The sequence below is a fragment of the Myxine glutinosa genome, chromosome 9, assembly GCF_964187855.1.
Source record: "Myxine glutinosa chromosome 9, kmMyxGlut1.1, whole genome shotgun sequence".
NCBI lineage: Eukaryota > Metazoa > Chordata > Myxini > Myxiniformes > Myxinidae > Myxine > Myxine glutinosa.
The window spans coordinates 122,155,224-122,173,238 of record NC_136269.1 but is presented as its reverse complement, the minus strand read 5'-3'; the positions used below and the strand labels follow the sequence as shown (position 1 = coordinate 122,173,238).

The 18,015-nt window shown below is 45.6% G+C and overlaps 1 protein-coding gene across 2 annotated transcripts in view; it reads right to left on the bottom strand.

Moving 5' to 3' along the window:
• Positions 1 to 10,892: 10,892 nt before the first annotated feature.
• Positions 10,893 to 18,015, bottom strand: part of SLC6A19 (solute carrier family 6 member 19) — an 89,435-nt gene continuing 82,312 nt past the window's right edge. For both annotated transcript variants that reach the window (XM_068128289.2, XM_068128290.2), the window contains exon 12: positions 10,893 to 13,274. In XM_068128289.2, the coding sequence (XP_067984390.1) occupies positions 12,960 to 13,274 (315 nt within the window). In that variant the 3' untranslated portion in view covers positions 10,893 to 12,959. The remainder of the gene's footprint in view (positions 13,275 to 18,015) is intronic.

The window sequence follows — 18,015 nt, the reverse complement described above, 5'->3', positions numbered from 1 at the left end:
AAGGGCGAAAAGTGATTTTGCAATACGAACACAAGTGCGATAAGTGGTTTTCAACACAAGCACGAGCGCGGAAAGTAGTTTTGGCAAAAATAACATAAGTGCAAAAAGTGGTTTTCAATGCCAGCACGAGAGCGGAAAGTGGTTCTGCAACACCAACACAAGTGTGGAAAGTGGTTATGCAACACGAGCGCAGGTGCGGAAAGTGGTTTTGCAACACCAACACAAGTGTGAAAAGTGGTTTTCAATGCTAACGCAAGTGTGAAAAGTTGTTTTCAACACCAGCACGAGTTCGGAAAGTGGTTTTGCAACACTAGCACAAGTGCGATAAGTGGTTTTCAACACTTGCACGAGTGCGAAAAATTGTTTTCAACACCAGCACAAGCGTGGAAAGTGGTTTACAACATGAGCACAAGTGCGATAAGTAGTTTTCAACACTAAGACAAGTGCAAAAAGTGTTTTTCAACACTAGCACAACTGCGGAAAGTGGTTTTGCAACACCAACACAAGTGCAAAAGGTGGTTTTTGCAACACTAACAAAAGTGCAAAAAGTGGTATTCAATGAAAGCACAAGTGCGGAAAGTTGTTCTGCAACACTAGCTCAAGTGCGGAAAGTGGTTTTCAACGCCAACACTTGTGCGTAAAGTGGTTTTGAATGCCAGCACGAGTGCGAAAAGTGGTTCTGCAACACTGGCTCAAGTGCGGAAAGTGGTTTTCAACGCCAGCACAATTGCGGAAAGTGGTTTTGCAAAACTAGCTCAAGTGCAGAAAGTGGTATTCAATGCCAGCGCAAGTGTGGAAAGTAGTTCTGCAACACGAGCACAAGTGCGGAAAGTGGTTTTGCAACCCTAGCACAAGTGCAGTTAGTGGTTTTCAATGCCAGAACGAGTGCGGAAAGTGGTTTTTGCAACAATAACACAAGTGCGAAAAGTGGTTTTGCAACACTCACACAAGTGCGATAAGTGGTTTTCAACACGAGCAGGAGTGCGCAAAGTGGTTTTCAACACCAGCACTTGTGTGGAAAGTGGTTTCCAATGCTCGCACGAGTGCTGAAAGTGGTTTTCAACACCAGCATAAGTGTGGAAATTGGTTTTTGCAACACTAACACAAATGGGAATAATGGTTTACAACACTAGCACGAGTGCGGTAAGTGGTTTTGCAACACTAACAGGAGCTCAAAAAGTGGTTTTCAACACTGGCATAAGAGCAAAAAGTGCTTTTCAGCACTAATCCAAGTGCGAAAAGTGGTTTTCAATGACAGTGCAAGTGCAGAAAGTGGTTTTGCAATACCAGCACATGTGTGAAAAGTGGTTTTCAATGCCAGCACAAGTGTTGAAAGTGGTGTTGCAACACTAGCTCAAGTGCGGAGAGTGGTTTTCAACGCCAGCACAAGTGCAAAAAGTGGTTTTGCAACACTAACACAAGTGAGACAAGTGGTTTTGCAACACTAACACAAGTGCTAAAAGTGGTTTTGAACACTAACAGGTGCGCGAAAAGTGGTTGTCAGCACCAGCAGAAGTGCGAAAAGTGGTTTTCAACGCCAGCACATGTGCGGAAAGTGGTTTTGCAAAACTAGCACAGGTGTGAAAAGTGGTTTTTAATGCCAGCACAAGTGTGGTAAGTGATTTTGCAACACTAACACAAGTGCAAAAAGTCGTTTTCAATGCCAGCACGAGTGCGGAAAGTGGTTCTGCCACACTAACACAAGTGTGGAAAGTGGTTTTCAACACCAGCACAAGTGCGGAAAGTGGTTCTGCAACACTAGATCAAGTGCGGAAAGTGGTTTTCAACACCAGCATAAGTGTGGAAAGTGGTTTTGCAACACTAACACAAGTTTAAAAAACTTGCACAAAGCACAAACACAGCACAAACAACACTCCGACACCACCCAGACCAAATTGGTGATGAATACTTCATCCTACCTTCACAGGTTGACCTGTTGTCCTGCACTGTAATGTTCCAGGTTCATCCATTTTCATGCTTTCCCAGGTTGCCATTTGTGTCTGTGGTCATGCCGTGTCGATGCCCCGCCCCAGGGAGGGGATTATGGCGAGGAGGTGTTGGGTGGTTGTGGGTATTGTTACCTCGGGTGACGATTGATGGGGGATGGTGGAGGGGGGAGTGATGCTCGATGGTCTTGCAGCTTCATGCGACTGCTGTTGGCTGTTTTTTCCTTTTAATCATGGGGATGGCATCTTCTATCAATTGTGGCAGATAATCACAAGATCTAGCCATCTCTGTTGTTTCATAACAGTGCTCTGTAAAATGTTCCGAGCACAAAAGCGAACATTTTGTCGGCCCGATCCAAACATGGATATTTCGGACAAACCTCATCCAATTTCTGGCAACCCTCGGATCTTTCGGCAATTGATGAAGCAAGAAACCGGCTCGGTTTGTATCACTACATCCACAGAACGCGACCCAGAATATTGGTAGAAATTCGAAAATTAATCACAGTTTGAGTTAAATCATACTGTGAAGTAACCCATAAACAATACGGAAGTGGCGGTCGACTTCATGGTGTGACGTCACAGCTACATGTGAAGAAGAAGATTTAGACTTTTAATTGCAAAATTACCATCTTTATAAATTGCAAATCGGAAAAACACACATCATATCTATTTTGTGGGGTATCAAGGGATAGATTAGCATTGAGGTGGTCTGAGCGTTTGGGTTCCCCTTTTATCCAACAACAGGCTTATGTACCCAGGATTTTCAACATTGTAAATGTACATTTTTTCAATGTAAAATTTACAGTTTCGTTTTGTATGCCCAAAATACTGAATGATGTTTCATGTTGACACTTTTTACAACCTGATTGGTACAAATTATGACATCAATATTTAACTTGGAAACTGTTATCTACTCTGTAATGATTTTCAGTGAGCCTCACACCAATCACACTTTATTTCATTGGTTTAGATCCTGTAAATTGAACTTTCTGTGCATGGAAATTACCAAACTATTCTGCATTAAATGGTATCCCAGTTTCTCTCGGTATACTTAAAATGACTCAAAAAACCAAGCAGTCGTGTTATATTAATTTCACATTTACCTTGTTAGACCTGGTGTAGAGTGGGGATTCGACCTGGGCTTCAACTGGGGAGTCGACCTGGGCTTGAACTCGGGAGTCGACCTGGGCTTGAACTCGGGAGTCGACCTGGGCTTGAACTGGGGAGTCGACCTGGGCTTGAGCTGGGGAGTCGACCTGGGCTTGAACTGGGGAGTCGACCTGGGCTTGAACTGGGGAGTCGGTCTCGAACTCAAACTCCACCTCCATTAACTCGGGGACAAGGGTCACAATAACTATTTGCTGTGATGTAACAGATACCATACAACTAGTCAGCACAATCATTTCATTCTGCAGCAGAATCTTGCAACAAAATAATGACATTTGTTCAAAACATAGTCAACCAGAATCACCTTTAAGTTAAGCTGTTTTCTTGCGCCATTCAAGTTCTGCAGAAGCCAAAGTCGATCTTTCTTTGCTGTATGTCCTTTCCGTGAAGAAATAATAAATGCCTGACCCTGAGAGAAATACAATATATCAGTGAAGCAAAATATTTTACATGCGTGGATTATGTGGTCCAAGATCAGTGTCTATCGTGCCGTTGTCTTATCGACACTGTGGTGTGAAACTAAGGATTTCATCATCGTGCAGTTTCCTCCTCCCTGGCCATTCATTACACATGCAGTTCTATGATCCATCCACAAGTGTCTGCTGACTGTCTCTCTATATAACCACCTGTCGGGAGGATGGGACTCATTTTCTGCTGTCGTCTGGTTTCAAGTTGGTGAGAATGAATAATGAAATATGCCGTGTACTCGCCATTGCATTGCTGTGGTTGCCATTGTGATGGACGAGAATGCTTGCTTCAAAGTGTTGTATCTTTTGTAGATGAGTCGTATTCAAGTGGATTAAAGCTCTGGCTTGGAGTACGTTGTGGACATCCTTGATTTGCATTGTGGACATCCTTGATTTTCACGACAGACACTCCTGTATGGATGCGAATCTTGGACACCTTATCATTGCCATATCAAACGCCTTGATCAATTCCATATGCGATGCCTTCGCAAGATTCTTGGCATCATCTGGCAAGCCAGATAACACCTCAATCCTAGACTGCTGTCGTATCCCAGGAATTGAGTATTTCCTGATGCAAGCCCATCTTCGCTGGTCAGGAGGACACCTCACACGCATGGAAGACCAAAGAATCCCAAGAGCGCTTTTCTATGGACAACTTAAATTTGGTAAACGATCATGTAGTGGACAAAGAAAGCGCTATACGGATGTCCTTAAGTCTACACTCGAGTCTACACTCAAGTAACAAAAAAAGGGTCCAAGTGGTCTAATGCAGCTTGGACCCTAAATGGTCAAGGGTCCAAGCTGGTCAAATGGATCTAAAGCATCGTATGTTTTTTTGGGGTCTTAAGAATCTTCGTGGTCTTTTATGGTCTTCAGTGTCTTTGTGTCTTTTGGGTTTTTAGGGTCCTTTTTGACTTTGGGATATTTAGGGTCTTTGAGGTCTTTTGGATCTTCAAAGGTATTTGGGGCATTTAGGGTATTTTGGGTCTTTGGTGTCTTCAGGGTATTTTGGGTCCTCTGTGTAATTTGGGTCTTTGGGGTATTTTAGGTCTTTGGGGTATTTTAGGTCTTTGGGGTATTTGGGGTATTTGGGGTCCTCTGGGTTCTTAAGGGTCCCCCGGTGTGTACCCCGGTTTAGAATAGGTACACCGTATCCCTGCGTGTCGTAAGAGGCGACTAAAAGGGCATCCGGCCATAAAAACATTGCCTCAAAAAGAGAACCATGACAATTACGACTACATATGGGCAGAGTACAGCCCGAAGTACCCCGTGGGGGACCCCACTCCCTCTCGTCAAAACTCAAGGTGGGGAACCGGATCGAAGCAAGGGTGGAAATCATTCCATTTATGACGACGAAACGTCTGATGCCCGACGTGGAGATCGGTTTCTGAGATTTGGGACATGGAATGTAGGGACAATGACGGGGAGATCAGGAGAAGTGGTGGAAGTATTGGTCAGAAGAAGAGTGGACATATGTTGTGTGCAGGAGACGAGATAGAAGGGAAGTGGTGTGAGAATGGTGAAGGGAAGGCAGGGACAGAAATACAAGTTTGTGTGGCAAGGGTGCCTGGAAGGCATGAATGGTGTTGGTGTCCTGTTTTCTGAGGAGTTTGTAGACAGTGTGGTGAGTGTGACTAGAGTGAGTGAAAGGTTGATGATGGTGAAAATGATGATTGGAAAGCTCTTGGTGAACATCATCTCGGGATATGCTGCGCAGGTTGGTCGGAGCGATGAAGAGAAGGACAAGTTCTGGTGTGCTATAGAGAAGCTGATGGAAAACGTGAAAGACGAGGAAGTTGTTGTGGTAGGAGGAGACCTAAATGGACATGTGGGAAGGAGTATGGACGGTTTGGAGGGAGTTCATGGGGGTTAAGGATATGGTGTGAGAAATGGAGAAGGTGAAAGGATTTTGGAGTTTGCTGATGGAGCTGAGTTGTAATACTCAGTTCCAGAAAGAGGATAATAAGCTTGTTACATACACGTCAGGTGGGTCGACGACAACCGTTGACTACCTGCTAGTGCGTAGGCGAGATAGGGGGCACCTCCGGGACACAAAGGTGATCTTGGGGGAGGAGGCTGTTTCACAGCACGACTTGGTTGTCTGCGACATAAGGGTGAAAGGTGCGAGGAGAGCTCGGCGGGTGAAGTACCAACCGAGAATGATGGTGTGGAGGTTGAAAGAGGTGACAGTGAGGAAGGCATTAAAAGAGAGGCTGAGTATGGTGAAGGATGATGTGGTTGAGCTTGAAAGTGGTTGGATGTCAAAGAAAGATAGTCAGTTGGGAGCCGTTGGTGAGGTATGTGGATGGACAAAAAGTCCACCGAGGCACTCGGAAACATGGTCGTGGGATGATGAAGTTGGAAAGAAGATTGACGAGAAGAGGAAGAAGTTCAAGGAGTGGCAGAAGGCGAAGGGTATGGGGGCAGAAAAGGCAGAGCATGAAAGTTATAAGGCAGCCAAGAAGGCTGCAAAGAAAGAAGTAGCAAAGGCACAGGAGGCATGTAGGAAAATGTTCGGAGAACGCTTGGATTCGGAAGAGGGTCAGAGAGCGGTGTTCACGATTGCAAAGCAGATAGCGAAAGAGAGGTGTGATGTGATGGGGGGTGAGTTGCTTGAAGGATGAAGTGGGACAAATCGTTGTGGACCCAGATGGAATTAAAGGAAGATGGAAGAGATATATGGAAATGCTGTTGAATGCAGAGAATGAATGGGATGGCATCATCGAGAGTAACCCAGTTTTAGGACCGGCAGAGAAGATAACCGAGAAGGAAGTTGAGGAAGCGATAAAAGCAATGAAGAGTAGAAAAGGAGGAGGGCCGACGGGATTTGTGGGAGATATGTTGAAGGCAGCGGGAAATTGGGGTGTGAAGAGAATGACAGAGATCTGCAATCTGGTGGTGAAAGAAGGCCGCATTCCAGTGAATTGGGAACTGAGTACCCTCGTCCCTCTATACAAGGGGAAAGGTGACCCTCTGGACTGTGGCTCGTATCGAGCGATAAAGTTATTGGAGCATGGAATGAAGGTATTGGAAAGGGTGTTGGAGAGGAGGATAAGGAAGAAAGTGAAGATTGACGAAATGCAGTTTGGATTTATGCCAGGAAGAGGAACGACAGATGCGCTTTTTATTGTGAGGCAGTTGCAGGAGAAGTATATGGAGAAGAGGAACAAGTTGTTTCCTGGGTTTGTTGATCTGGAGAAAGCATTCGATAGGGTTCCACGTGAAGTAGTGACATGGGCATTGAGGAAGTTAGGAGTGGAGGAATGGTTGATCAGAGTAGTGATGGCAATGTACAAAAGAGCATGCACAGCTGTAAGGATGAAGGACGGGAACAGTGGTGAGTTTGAGGTGAAGGTGGGAGTGCATCAGGGGTCGGTACTAAGTCCACTACTATTTGTAGCTGTGATGGAGGTGCTGGCTCAGAACGTAAAGGAGGGTTTACCGTGGGAGTTGTTGTATGCAGATGATCTGGTGTTGATTGCAGAAAGTATGGATGGACGGAAGGAGAAAGTGAACAAGTGGAAGGAATGTATGGAGACAAAAGGTCTGAAGGTGAATATCGGAAAAACGAAGGTGATGGCAAGTGGTAAAGCATGTGGTGAGGTGGAAAGAACTGGGAAGTGGACGTGTGCTGTGTGCAGGAAGGGTGTCGGAGTGAATTCCATTCAATGTGCAATGTGCGCTGAGTGGGTTCATCAAAAATGTAGTGGTTTGAGAGGGTCATAAACCAGTGTGGCAGCTACATTCAAGTGTAAGGTCTGCACAGAGGGAGCTGCAGATGGAGGAAATGTTGAGTTGGATCTTGGAGATGGCATGAAGCTGGAAGGTGTGAAAACATTTTGTTACCTTGGAGACATGCTGAATGGAGAAGGTGGATCAGACTCGGCAACGGTTGCTCGAGTGAGATGTGCATGGAAGAAGTTTTGGGAACTGAGTGGCGTGCTGACGAGGAGGGGAGTGTCATTGAAGCTGAAGGGAAAGGTGTATGCTGCATGTGTGAGAAGTGTTATGATTTATGGGAGTGAGACATGGGTAATGAATGTAGAGCAGCAACGAAGGCTGGAAAGGGTGGAAATGCGAATGGTTCGGTGGAAGTGTGGAGTGTCGTTGAGAGAGAGGAAGACAAATGATGAATTGCGAAAGATGATGGGAATAGAGCCTGTGATTGATGCTGTGAAGAGGAACAGGTTGAGATGGTTTGGTCATGTGTTGAGGAAGGATGAAAGTGACTGCTTGAAAAGAGTGATGGAAATGAATGTCGAAGGAAGTAGAGGACGGGGAAGACCGAGAAAGACTTGGCTAAAGATAGTCGAAGAAGAAATGCGGGCAAGGGGGTTAACAAGGGGAGATGCAGAAAATAGGGCAAAATGGAGAACATTGTCACGGGGACCGCAAGGCTAACCACCACTCTTGCAGGGAAAATGGCCTTAAAATGCCTGTTGTTGTTTGTTGTTGGGTTCTTAAGGGTCTTTTGGATCTTTAAGAGTCTTGGTGGTCTTGAGGATCTTGGGGGACCTAAAGGGTCTTCAAAGATCTAAGTGGTCTCAGGCGTATAAAGGGTCAAAAGGTATATTCCAACAGTACATATTTAATAGATGTACATAATTAATAGACAGCATGTAACCGACATTCAAACAGTTCGTAATTAATAGCTGTATAGTCACACGGCTTCACCGCTTCACCACCTCACGGCTTCACAGAGCGTGCTTTTCGGTTTTATATGTATTTGAAGATGTTTTGGTCACAAAAATGCATACATAACCATATACGTTTGCTCCATAATAATAAGATGGGCGGAATAAGTCACGACTGAGGAAGGTCATTAAACTGGCATTTACGGTTGGTGGGCCTTCAACTAGTATGGAGTCTCTATATTTGCGAGCATTGAAAAGGAAGTTGATGCAGGTGTGTACCGATGAAAGTCACTTATTGAACTGACTTTTTGAAAAAACTGCAGTCAGGGAGATGCTTTTGTGCGAGGCGGATGAATAAGAACATTTTCAAAAAGTCATTTGTGCCATGTGCAATTCATTTGTTAAATTCAAATTCTTAACCATTTTCCTGTTTAGTCCATCTTCTTTGATTTTTTTTACCCTGGTTTGGAATTCCGTTTGATGTTTTATTGCATGATGTTTTAACTTGCAGTGTCACCGAAGAGGAATTTCCCTGTATACGGGACAATGATTATTATGAATATTATGATGTCCCTAAAAACAGCACGTTTCCTATTTGGAATGATTTTCAATTTTGTTTGACTGCCAGTTCGGCCGACGGGCTAAAACAATGACCTCACTCCTCTGTGCCATGTCCTATCGGGACGAGACGGCATACAATTTTCCAAATTCAGATCCAAAATACTGCTAAACTGCAGATTAATGTACTCATTCGTGTTTTCAGTGTTCATTATATGGTATATAAAATTCAATTGAAATCAAGTCGTTCCTCTATTATTATTATTTTTTGTATACTGAATCGAGGCTCGTGAAAGAGCTCACATTTAAAGTCGGCATGGTCTATGAAAGATATTAAAGATATCCCCCACCCTCAGTCTTTCACCTGCCCCCCACCCCCTCCACACGACCCCCACAGCCTTCCCCTCAACCACTTCCACAGTGGGAACTGTACCACTGCGCTCCAAACAATGATGCAATCCCGCAGCCATGAGTTTGCTGCCACAATCTACCTTTACCACTCCCTCCATCTTCATTCTCTTCCTCTCTTCGCACCTCACCCCACTCCCATTCCCACACACCCCCCCCCCCCCCCCCCCGCCTAAACCCCGCCCCCCTTTCGCCCCGTTCCCCCTCCTGTACGTCTCTCTCTATCGCAAGTCCAATTTCCCAAATATTTAATGATTATGAACAAGACCTTGTTGTTATTAACCTACAGTGAAACACATTTTGCACCCTTTCCCAGTAAAAACGTACCTTTCCGGACGGAATGTTCGGACCCTTTGCGATGAATGATGAGGGTCCCAGGCCAGCGTCCGACGAGGGTCCCAGGCCAGCGTCCGACGAGGGTCCCAGGCCAGCGTCCGACGAGGGTCCCAGGCCAGCGTCCGACGAGGGTCCCAGGCCAGCATCCGACGAGCGTCGCAGGCCAGCGTCCGACGAGCGTCCCAGGCCAGCGTCCGACGAGCGTCCCAGGCCAGCGTCCGACGAGCGTCCCAGGCCAGCGTCCGACGAGCGTCCCAGGCCAGCGTCCGACGAGCGTCCCAGGCCAGCGTCCGACCAGGGTCCCAGGCCAGCGTCCGACGAGCGTCCCAGGCCAGCGTCCGACGAGCGTCCCAGGACAGCGTCCGACGAGCGTCCCAGACCAGCGTCCGACGAGCGTCCCAGGCCAGCGTCCGACGAGGATCCCACGCCAGCGTCCGACGAGGATCCCACGCCAGCGTCCGACGAGGGTCCCACGCCAGCGTCCGACGAGGGTCCCAGGCCAGCGTCCGACGAGGGTCCCAGGCCAGCGTCCGACGAGGGTCCCGGGCCAGCGTCCGACGAGGGTCCCGGGCCAGCGTCCGACGAGGGTCCCGGGCCAGCGTCCGACGAGGGTCCCGGGCCAGCGTCCGACGAGGGTCCCGGGCCAGCGTCCGACGAGGGTCCCGGGCCAGCGTCCGACGAGGGTCCAAGGCCAGCGTCTGACGAGCGTCCCAGGCCAGCGTCCGACGAGAGTCCCAGGCCAGCGTCCGACGAGCGTCCCAGGCCAGCGTCCGACGAGGGTCCAAGGCCAGCGTCCGACGAGGGTCCCAGGCCAGCGTCTGACGAGCGTCCCAGGCCAGCGTCCGACGAGCGTCCCAGGCCAGCGTCCGACGAGCGTCCCAGGCCAGCGTCCGACGAGGGTCCCAGGCCAGCGTCCGACGAGGGCCCCAGGCCAGCGTCCGACGAGGGTCCCAGGCCAGCCCTGTTGTCCCTGTTACCTGTCAATATACCCGCTACTCAAAACACACAGACCATACTACAGTTACCACTGTCTACCTATGGATCCCCCCATCCCCTTCCACATAACTATTATACCAGTAATTTATCTGGTGAGAACAAAACGATGCCCCAATACATTTGCATGAAATGCCGCATTATAAGATTTGATCCATGGCATATGAAAGCTTGGGGAAGAGCTGGATAAAGAGTGGAAACTCAACAAAACCATTATATGGAGGAGGAGCAAAGAGAAACTTCACACTGAATAAGGAAGGCTGCACGTAGATAGTGGGGGGGGGGGGTGGGGGGGGGGGGACATTTTGCAAAAGTTAAATTTTTCTCTTGCAACATTATTATTTCACTTTTTTAAAATAACATCACATATGAACACAAGGTTTAGGAACTGCTGTTTTATCGCAATGATGACAAAATTACGATGTTAAGCAATGCAAAGTGTATAAGACAATCATTTTGTTCATACAATTTCAGCAATGGTCACAATAACAGGTTATAATTTTCAGGGTTTTGTAAACTAAATTGCTTTCTTTTATTATTTTTAATGCAAAATATTAATTCCTTCACACCAAAGCAACAACGAACGCATTTATCCTTCACTTCACAGTGGGATCTTGCTTCAGTAATCCCCAACAGATGACCCTGCCACTACCGAGAAACCTACCCTGAACCTACTACAAGTAAACTGGAGAAGTATCTTCTCCATCAAACTTCATATCAAAAGTACCACAAATCCTTAACCCCCAAGTGTTCCATCATTCATTGTATGAGAGAGTCGACATTCCTCTTCCACATACAGTCACGTGAAAAAGTAAGTACACCCCATGTAAAGTTTTGACTTTTTCAACATATTTCAACATACAGCTATTTGATCTTCATTTAAACAATATTGATAGACAAAGGTGATATAATATAACAAATATCATGAAACATTTACATTTTGTAGTCCATTGTATAATTTAAATAAACATAAATGCAAATTTCGCATGTGGAAAAAGTAAGTACACCCTTGGCTCTCATAGGTGGTATTGCCCCCTTTGGCAGAAACAACCTCAAGTAGGCGTTTCTTATAGCTGTCTACCAGTCTCTGACATCAACTGGGAGAAATTTTTGCCCACTCCTCCATGCAGAATTCTTTCACCTGTGCGATGTTTGAGGGGTTTCTTGCATGCACAGCTCGTTTCAAATCCCCCCACAACATCTCAATGGGATTTAGATCCGGAATTTGACTTGGCCATTCCAGAACCCTCCATTTCTTTCTTTTCAGCCATTCCTTTGTGGATTTCCTGTTATGTTTAGGGTCATTGTCAAGTTGCAAGGTCCATCTTCGGTTGAGCTTCAACTTTCCGACAGATGGCCTCACATTATCCTCAAGCACCCTCTGGTACAATGAAGAATTCATAGTGGATTCTCTGATAGTGAGCTGCCCAGGCCCTGATGCAGCAAAGCTGCCCCAAACCATAATATTTCCACCACCATGCTTTACAGTTGGTATCAGGTTCTTGTGGTCAAATGCTGTCTTTGGTTTTCGCCAAACATGTCTTCTGGTACTGTGGCCAAATAGCTCTACCTTTGACTCATCTGTCCAGAGCACATTGTTCCAGAAGTGCTGGTCTTTGCCTAGGTGTTCATTGGCAAACTTTAGTCTTGCCCTGATGTTCTTTCTGGTCAGCAAAGGTTTCCTCCTGGCACACCTCCCATGTAGATCAAATTTGTGCAGCCTCTTTCTAATGGTAGACTCGTGCACTTTGACATCAACAGTGGCAAGAGATACCTGTAGGTCCCGTGATGACATTCTGGGGTTCTTAGAGACTTCTTTCAGCATCAGACTTTCAGTCTGCTCTCAGGCTGAACTTGCTGGGACGGCCTGGCCTGAACAAGTTGGCAGTTGTTTGGAATCTTCTCCACCTGTAGTTGATCTTCCGGACAGTCGAATGATTGATTTCAAATTGTTTGGAGATCTTTTTAAATCCCTTCCCAGACTCGTAGGCATCTATAACCTTCTTTCTGAAGGCCTCAGAGCTCTTTTGATCTCGGCATTGTGACGCCGCACACTTCAACAACAAAGAGCAAACCAAACTAAATGTCTGAGGTTTAAATAAGACAGGTTCCTCCAAGATCCTCTCTAATGATATTCTAATCATTTGCACCTGAGCTGGTGCACCTGATTCTAATTTTAGGTATTTGAAGTAGTGATAAATGACGGGGTGTACTTACTTTTTCCACATGCGAAATTTGCATTTATGTTTATTTAAATTATACAATGGACTACAAAATGTAAATGTTTCATGATATTTGTTATATTATATCACCTTTATCTCTCAATATTGTTGAAATGAAGATCAAATAGCTGTATGTTGAAATATGTTGAAAAAGTGAAAACTTTACGTGGGATGTACTTACTTTTTCACGTGACTGTAGCTAAGGTGCCTGAGATGTATTACGAGCTACTCCACTTCGTAAACTGGGTTGACATGCCCAATGAAGTTTGGTCTGCAATCAATCCCACTTGAGTCAATTGAGACACAACTGCTCCTGGTATGATCAAAGGAGGTCGAGGAAAATGTTGGAGGTAGGATTGTAGAAGGTGGGACCATCACAAGGTTACGGTCTTGCCGTGGATTGTAATGCCTCCACAGTTTAATGAGCAATACTACAATAATGTAGGATGGAATGACAACACTGGGAATCCCTGCTAGGAGTACGATGATGAAAGTCACCCATCCTGGGTACGGTGCACTTTTCGACATTGGAAAAGCATCCTGAAAAGGCACAACAAACAAGAAAATTATGTAGCTCAAGGAAAATTGTACAGAAGTTGTATTCATTAGCATTTTTTAAGCTAAACATCCCTTTGCACACAGTCCCATAATGCTGGGCACCAAGCTAAATATCTCATATCCTGTGTTAATTTGTCCATTTTCTACTGATGTCTTTATAATCCATGTAAAACAAGAAAAAGTGCAATCAGAGATTGCAAACCCTCGCCAGGATGTATTTTCAGTGGTATTTAAGGCTTTTGTGTTAAATCAAATATGGCGGCCGAACCACGTGACCGATAACGTCATTATTTTTTTTCCTAAACTAATATATTCCAAGATTATGCTCAAGAAATTGCTTCTTGATCGGATGAAGTTTTGTACTTGTCGAATATTGACGTCATAATGGAGGCACCTACGAAATCATCATTAACATATTTTATTCCCCATGCAGAGTTCCTTACAATGAGCCATGTCTCAATTTTTTCTATTCAGCACTTTCGGGGATATAGAGGTACAAAGTTTTTCGGTTTTTCCAAGATAGCGGCCGAACCACGTGACCCATGACGTCACCATTTATTTTTTCTCCACCAGTTAATGCCGACATAGCGCTCAAGAAATTTCATCTCCATTGGATGAAGTTTTGTACTTGTCGAATTATGACATCATAATGGAGGCACCTATGACATCATCATTAACATATTTTATTCCCCATGGAGTTCTTTACAATGAGCCATGTCTCAATTTTTTCTATTCAGCATTTTCGGCGATATAGAGGTGCAAAAATTTTCGGTTTTTCCAAGATGGCGGCCGAACCACGCGACATATGACGTCATAATTATCATTAAAAAATTATACAGGTGGAGTTGCACCGATGGTGAAAATTTCCTGTCAATCGGACCAACGGTTGCAGAGAAAATCATATTTATTCTGTGCAGACAGACAGACAGACAGACAAACGGACTCAAATGCAATACCCTCTCCTCTGGCGAGGGTAAAAATACACTAATGTCTTCTATTTTTAAATGCAATATCAAGGCTCATGGAAGAGCAAGATGATCGAGGGTAAAACACATGTTGGCAGTGGGGCATTGTGCCACAGGTCGATGCAGCAAAGCAAGGGCATTAATAAACAGGAAAAGAAGAGAGAGGGAGTAGGGGAGGAAACATGGAGAACTGCAAATAAAAGATCACTTAATGAAGGGTTAGGTAGCCAGAGTTAATGGAGGTAGAAATGATTTCAAAGAGGGATGGGGATGACGTGATGATGGTGTATTGCAAGATTTAAGTTTTTTTTTTTTTTTTTTTTTTTTTTTTTTGTATACTGAATCGAGGCTCGTGAAAGAGCTAACATTTATTTCACAAACAAATGAACCAGACAAACAAAATATACAAAAAGAGGGAGCGGAAGACAAGATGGGGAGAGAAGGGGAAGCACACAACCACAACATTTGAGAGCAGGGAGAAGTGTGGGAGGGAGAGGGCTTGCGGGCAGGAGGCGTGGGAAGGGGGGGGGGGGGGTGGGAGAAGTATAAAACACAAGGGGACCGAAATTAGCGGGGGTAGAAAAGATAAAGGTTTTGGATGGGGGAGGATAAGAGATGGTGGTGAACAGCTGTTTTATAGACCTGGAGGGTGGAGTGGGATTGAAGAGAGTGAGGGAGTTTGTTCCAGAGGCGGGAGAAAAGAGTGATTTTGAAGGAGTGAAGGTGAGCAGAAAGTCTTGATTTTGGCAGTTTAACCATAAGAGGGTTGCAGGCAGATCTTGTGCGACCTGTAGGAATATTTGGGGGACAGAGCCCAGAGAGGGCTGGGGGGGCAAGGCCAGAGAGGAGTCGGTAGAAGACGAAGTCCTGGAAGGAAGTGTGGGATTGAACTGCCTCCAGAAGACAGTTCCACAAACAAGAGAGCACGCAAGAGTACGTTAAGGTGTGCAGTTGGCCAGGATTTTGAGTTTTGAGTTTACCAAGAGAGCATTGGTTGGAAGAATAATGTGTGGTAACAATATACCGATCCAGTTGTGCTAAATTAATGAAGAACTAGGGCATGCCCGTACGTGGGTGCCCGTTCCTTGCCAAAAAAAAAAAATAACGCTACCCGTACGCTCTACCCCGCCCGTACGCCCGTACGCCCGTAAACAAAAAAAACAACGCTCTTCGCTTCCGCCCTTCGCTCTGACTGAATTGGGAGAAATAATGCGCATAAGAAATCGAGAAATTATTATTTTCTCCGGAAGAAATCGAATTACGAACCGTAATGGCGCACGCGCTCGGCTCGGCTCGCTCTCACATCGGCCACGCCTACGCAATAACGCGTTCTGTGATTGGCTGCCGGAAGTGCAGTCTTCACTGTCCGGTAGGTCGCAAATCGCAGTTACGATGAATCGCAAATTAGTTTTAATTAGTTTTAAAACATAGTTTAACGGCAACATAGTTTGCCAACGTGAAATAAATGAATACGCTCTCAAATGTGCCGTCCGAGGCAGAGTCTGTTCGGCACGTTCGGCACACGTGATAGCTCGCTGCTCTCTGATTGGTTGAATCGTTTTTTGGACATAGCTCGGTAACTACTTGTCCGATTAATTTCAAACCTTGAAAAGGCACATCCTCGGGTCCCCAGCAATATACCTGGCAAGTTTCAAGTATATCGGACCCGTGGTTGTCGAGAAACACCGGTCACAGACAAACAAACAAACACACACACAGACACACACACACACACACACACACACACACACAGAGTTTACTGGAATTATAGATAGACTAGGGCATGCCCGTACTATATCTATATCTAAAATTATATCCCCCCCCCTCTATTTACATGAAATGGTTTGGTCCAAAGCGAACGGCTTGCGAGTACGGTGACAATCCCCCCCCCTCTATTTACATGAAATGGTTTGGTCCAAAGCGAACGGCTTGCGGAGTTTGGTAAAGAAATCGCCATAGCGTGCCCAAACGCGCAGGAAAGCGAAAGAATCGCAAATTAGTTTTTATTAGTTTTAAAACATAGTTTAACGCCAACATAGCGCCAACATAGTTGTGAAATAAATGAATACGCTCTCAAATGTGCCGTCCGAGGCAGAGTCTGTTCGCCACGTTCGGCACACGTGATAGCTCGCTGCTCTCTGATTGGTTGAATCGTTTTTTGGACATAGCTCGGTAACTACTTGTCCGATTAATTTCAAACCTTGAAAAGGCACATCCTCGGGTCCCCAGCAATATACCTGGCAAGTTGCAAGTATATCGGACCCGTTGTTGTCGAGAAACAGCGGTCACAGACAAACAAACAAACACACACACAGACACACAGACACACAGACACACAGACACACACACACACAGAGATTGCTGGAATTATAGATAGACTAGGGCATGCCCGTACGTGGGTGCCCGTTCCTTGCCAAAAAAAAAAAATAACGCTACCCGTACGCTCTACCCCGCCCGTACGCCCGTACGCCCGTAAACAAAAAAAACAACGCTCTTCGCTTCCGCCCTTCGCTCTGACTGAATTGGGAGAAATAATGCGCATAAGAAATCGAGAAATTATTATTTTCTCCGGAAGAAATCGAATTACGAACCGTAATGGCGCACGCGCTCGGCTCGGCTCGCTCTCACATCGGCCACGCCTATGCAATAACGCGTTCTGTGATTGGCTGCCGGAAGTGCAGTCTTCACTGTCCGGAAGGTCGCAAATCGCAGTTACGATGAATCGCAAATTAGTTTTAATTAGTTTTAAAACATAGTTTAACGGCAACATAGTTTGCCAACGTGAAATAAATGAATACGCTCTCAAATGTGCCGTCCGAGGCAGAGTCTGTTCGGCACGTTCGGCACACGTGATAGCTCGCTGCTCTCTGATTGGTTGAATCGTTTTTTGGACATAGCTCGGTAACTACTTGTCCGATTAATTTCAAACCTTGAAAAGGCACATCCTCGGGTCCCCAGCAATATACCTGGCAAGTTTCAAGTATATCGGACCCGTGGTTGTCGAGAAACAGCGGTCACAGACAAACAAACAAACACACACACAGACAGACACACACACACACACACACACACACACACAGAGATTACTGGAATTATAGATAGATGACTCCTACTGTAGCTAGAAATAGTCGTTGTGTAATTACCTCCGTTTTACCTTTGAAATAACTCCAGTTTTTTGTTGGTTCATACAGTTTTCGGTTGTCTAAATGTTAGCCGTTGTAAAATGAATAACCATGTTTTTCCTCAATTCATTTTGTCGGGGAGTAAATGCACACAACTTAGAACGCCGATTTCGTGCACACTTGGGATTTGTAAATGCAGTCCCGGTTGAAGGGTCGCAAACTCATTGAAGGTGCAAGTTTTGGTAGACAATTGTATGACATCGTCACATCAGCTACAGACAGTGGCTTCAGAAAGTATTCACACCCCTTGACTTTTTAACATTTTGTTGTGTTACAGCCTGAATTTTAAATGGACAAGTCAGGAGACGACGATGGTTCACGAGCGAGCGGTAATCAATGATAGTCGAGGGCCTGAGGGATATTTTCGTACAAATCAGTCTAAAAGCACCAAATTTGGCCCAGATGTAGCTCAGGGCATGCTCTAATGATTTAGCGAGAGCGCCTGAGCCGGCGACCCCCGGGGTCACTATGGCGGCCAAATCCAATATGGCCACTGCCCGATCAAGGTTTCGGCTATAACCTTTGATCCAGATGAGCTACAAATACAAACGTTGTGTCTATTTTATGTTTTTGGAC